The sequence below is a fragment of the Rutidosis leptorrhynchoides genome, chromosome 4 (assembly GCF_046630445.1).
Source record: "Rutidosis leptorrhynchoides isolate AG116_Rl617_1_P2 chromosome 4, CSIRO_AGI_Rlap_v1, whole genome shotgun sequence".
NCBI classification, from domain to species: Eukaryota; Viridiplantae; Streptophyta; class Magnoliopsida; order Asterales; family Asteraceae; genus Rutidosis; species Rutidosis leptorrhynchoides.
Window position 1 is genome coordinate 599152966 of NC_092336.1, and position 4364 is coordinate 599157329.

Sequence of the window (4364 nt, forward strand, 5' to 3'; positions counted from 1 at the left end):
GTTTGTTTTTGTGTCTGCAAATCTTATTATGTTTTATGTCTTTATGCTCGAGGATATTTTTATTGCAGACAGTTAGTTTTTTTGAAGAAATAAGATAAATTAATGTCTTATTATGTCTGCAGCCTCGCAGACTTAGAAACATGTTTCTAAGTGCTGCAGACGGAATGAAATTATTTTGCAAGTTTTCATAATTTAGCATACACACCTTTAGACTACATCTCCTTTACAGATATGGTTCGCATATCTTTAGACCAAAACATTTTTAAAAACAAACAATACAAACAAACAATACCTAAATGAAGCCAGAGATCCATGTTCAATTCACGTTACCACTCAAAGATTGAATTAATTAGGTTCTTCATTCAGTTCAACTCGCAAAAACTATAACTTGCTAAACGGACGTCTAATCGTATATAATTAAGGCTAAAGCATCGCTGAAACCATCAAAACTGAGCCACCAAATGGCTAATTGCATTCGGTGCTTGTTTAGTTGAAAGTCAAAATTCTTCACTAATAAACACAACTTGTTTGACTATCTAGCTAAATAAAAAGCCAGTCAAGATATTTCCTTATCAACTTTAATTTACAAATCACACCCCATATTGCAACTATAAATAAACAACCATCCTACCTCTCTATTATCACAACAAACAAATATAAACATTCCCCCAAACCCAAAATGGACTCACTAATATCCTCATCACCTTACTACGCCATAGCATGGCTAGCCACGGTGGCACTCCTCCTTTTAGCCCGCCATCTCTGCCGTCCCAACACCCTTAACCCACCACCCGGCCCAAAACCTTGGCCCATAATCGGCAACCTCAACCTTATGGGCACCCTCCCTCACCATTCAATCCATGAACTCTCAAAAAAATACGGTCAAGTCATGCAACTAAAATTCGGGTCCAAAAACGTTTTAGTCGCGTCGTCTGTTGAAGCCGCCAAAATAATACTTAAAACACAAGATGTCACGTTTGCTTGTAGGCCAAAAACTGCGGCAGGAAAATACACAACATATAATTATTCAGACATCACGTGGTCCCCATATGGCGCTTATTGGCGCCAAGCACGTAAAATGTGCTTAATGGTATTGTTCAGTGCTAAACGTTTAGAATCGTACGAGTATATTAGAGTAGAAGAAACAAACTCTTTGTTGAAAACGATATTTAAGTCAAAAGGAACAGGAATTTTACTAAAAGATTTGTTATCAACCGTTAGTTTAAATGTGATTAGTAGAATGGTATTGGGAAAAAGGTATTTAGATGAATCGGAAGACTCGATTGTGAGTCCGGATGATTTTAAGAAAATGTTGGATGAATTGTTTTTACTAAATGGTGTGTTTAATATCGGTGATTCGATACCTTGGTTAGATTTTATGGATTTACAAGGGTACATAAAGAGGATGAAAACCGTTGGTAAGAAATTTGATCGGTTTTTGGAGCATGTTTTGGATGAACATAACGCGAGAAGAAAGGCGGAAGGGGAGAAGTTTGTAGCAACTGATATGGTTGATTTGTTGTTAGAACTTGCTGATGATCCTGATCTTGATGTTAAGCTTGAACGACATGGTGTTAAAGCTTTTACTCAGGTTTGTAACCATTCCCCTTTTTTATATTTTGTTACATGTAATAATCTATCTATATGACTATATGATATGATGATATATGGTATAATTTAATATTTTAATTTTTATTACTGATATGATGTACCATTATTTTTCACATATCCTTTGAAGTTGTGTATTAATTATTACTCCGTACTACTTATATTAGCCAGAGTGATGATGGTCCGTGAGAACCCTAACATGCTGAAGTCATCAATTTTTTCATCTAACGAATTCTTTTTTTGGGGAAATTTTATTTTTACATCAAGTATTTGACTCAACGGAGTGGACCACCGGACCTCCACCTGGTTGTGTATATAATACAACTTCTTAACGCACATATTTAGTGGTTCTTTAATTTGTCACATTATATATTTTTTTAAAACGGTTGAAATTTTATAAATAGAAAATGCCTCATTAATAAATGAATAAAGCGCAAAAAAGGATTATTTAGAACGTCTTAGAAAGCCAAGAAAAGAAATAAAACATAATTTATCACACATTCACACTATGTATAAACTTGTATGATTGCCTAGCTAATGAGTCAAATATACAACTAGACTCTGAACACGAATAAGATATGATTCAATCATAATAAGATTTTCTATTTTATATATTATCTTAATTTAAATAATTTAATTTTGACAATTTGCCGTATTAGTTTGTTGAAATCCGTAGTATTGAAAATGTTATATTGTGAAATAAAAATAAAGTTTATGTCGTCGCATAAGGCTTACCATCTACTTTGCTACTTTGTACGGGGTAGATCATTTTCTATCAAATTATTAGTCATGTTAACAGCATTCAAATTTCATACAAAAAATATATAAAACAGAGTCATTGATAAAATAAATCAATCACAACTTAACAACTTAAGTTTCTTTCTACCAACTTTCAAGCATTTCTTTGACGTTGATTGCCGTAAATAAAACAATTCAATAGTTTACTTTCTCACCTTTAAGCTTTAGACATTTTTCAAAAGTTGCACTTAAACACTCTTTCTAATATTTTTTATTATTACCAACGAAGAAGTAGTGCTTCAGTGGTACCCGTCGCTTATGATCCCTGAGCCCGCAGGAGGGCCTTATTGAATACTGAGAGGTGCAGGTTCGAATCTCGGCTTGCAACTTCCTGTTGGGTATTAGGGGGAGGTATCTTACACGGCTTACTTAGCCCTTGCGGGGTGGGCGGTATGGGTGACATAGTCACACGGAGTCTGGGTTTCTCCGCCAGAATAAACCTTTTGAATAATATTTTTTATTCGTGATTTGATAATTACAGGATTTACTTGCTGGTGGAACCGAGAGTTCAGCGGTTACAGTCGAATGGGCGATTTCCGAAATACTAAAAAGACCCGAGATCTTCGAAAAGGCGACCGAAGAGCTTGATCGGGTCATTGGCAAAAACAAATGGGTTCGAGAAAAGGACATGCCCAATTTACCATATATCGAGTCTATTGCTAAAGAGACAATGCGGTTGCATCCCGTGGCACCAATGTTGGTCCCAAGAAAAGCTCGTGAGAATTGTAAAGTACTTGGTTACGATGTAACCGAAGGGACCCAAGTGTTTGTTAATGTTTGGACAATTGGTAGGGATCCTACATTGTGGGATAACCCTGATGAATTTTATCCTGATCGATTTATTGGTAAAAATATCGACGTAAAAGGTCACGATTTTTCATTGTTACCGTTTGGTTCGGGACGAAGAATGTGCCCCGGGTACAGTTTAGGGTTAAAAGTTATTGAATTAACTTTGGCTAATTTGTTACACGGGTTTAATTGGAAGTTGCCGGGTACAATGAATAAAGACGATTTGGATATGAACGAGATATTTGGATTATCGACTCCGAAAAAGTTCCCACTTGTCACAGTTGCTGAACCAAGGCTTCCAGTTGAAATGTACCGTTTTTAATAGTTTATTTTGTTGTACTGAAAATGATTTAATTATGTACGGTAGGAATATGTGTCGGTGTGTCAATCGTAATGATTATAGTAAGCGAAAGTCGTGTTTCGTATAATTTGATGTATCGTTAGGAGTTCGTAACGAAGCTCTTAATGTTTCATACATGGACTCGTATAGTCGTATGCACTTTTTGAACTAAATAATCCTGTAACTAAAATTTACTAATAATAAAAAAATAAAATTGGAGAATGTTTATGTGTTGGTTGATAGCATTCACAAATGTTATGCTGAAAATGAGTGATAGTGAGTAAAAAATAGAAAAAATTATTTGAAAATGTACGAACTTTTATTAAATTTCTATATTGTATTCATTCAATTTTTAAATCTCATATTGTATGTATTTAATTATTTAAATTGTTCTATTATATGTAGTTAATCTATTATAGAAAATTTATATTATTAGACCCTCATGTTTGTCAGATATTGCACGCAAGTCATTTGTATTAATTCTTGACGCCATTGATCTCTCAATTTGTACTCTTTAGAAGTCTTGTTATAATTAGACTTAATTACACAAATAGTCACTGTGGTTTGTCAAATCTTGCAACTTTGGTCACTAAGTTTTTTTTTGCAAGTTTAGTCACCGGGGTTTCAAAAGATTACAAGTTTAGTCACTCAAGCTAACTGACGTTAATTTATTCCGTTAGAGCAGATCACGTGCAGCTCACGTGAGGGATATTTTCGTCAATTCCTTTACTATTTCATCCTTTATACTTTAATTTTTCCTTTTCCCTCTTTAATCCCTCCCAAAAACTGACACCTACATTGTCATAACCCGACCTTAACCATAAGGACG

General features: G+C 34.5%; 1 protein-coding gene across 1 annotated transcript; it reads left to right on the forward strand.

The window, feature by feature from the left end:
- Nucleotides 1-661: 661 nt before the first annotated feature.
- LOC139903928 (trimethyltridecatetraene synthase-like) lies at nucleotides 662-3749 on the forward strand. The gene is made up of 2 exons (XM_071885853.1): nucleotides 662-1591; nucleotides 2888-3749. Exons 1-2 carry the CDS (start codon nucleotides 680-682, stop codon nucleotides 3515-3517), a joined length of 1542 nt encoding a protein of 513 aa, XP_071741954.1. The 5' UTR covers nucleotides 662-679; the 3' UTR covers nucleotides 3518-3749.
- The last annotated feature ends 615 nt before the right edge of the window (nucleotides 3750-4364 follow it).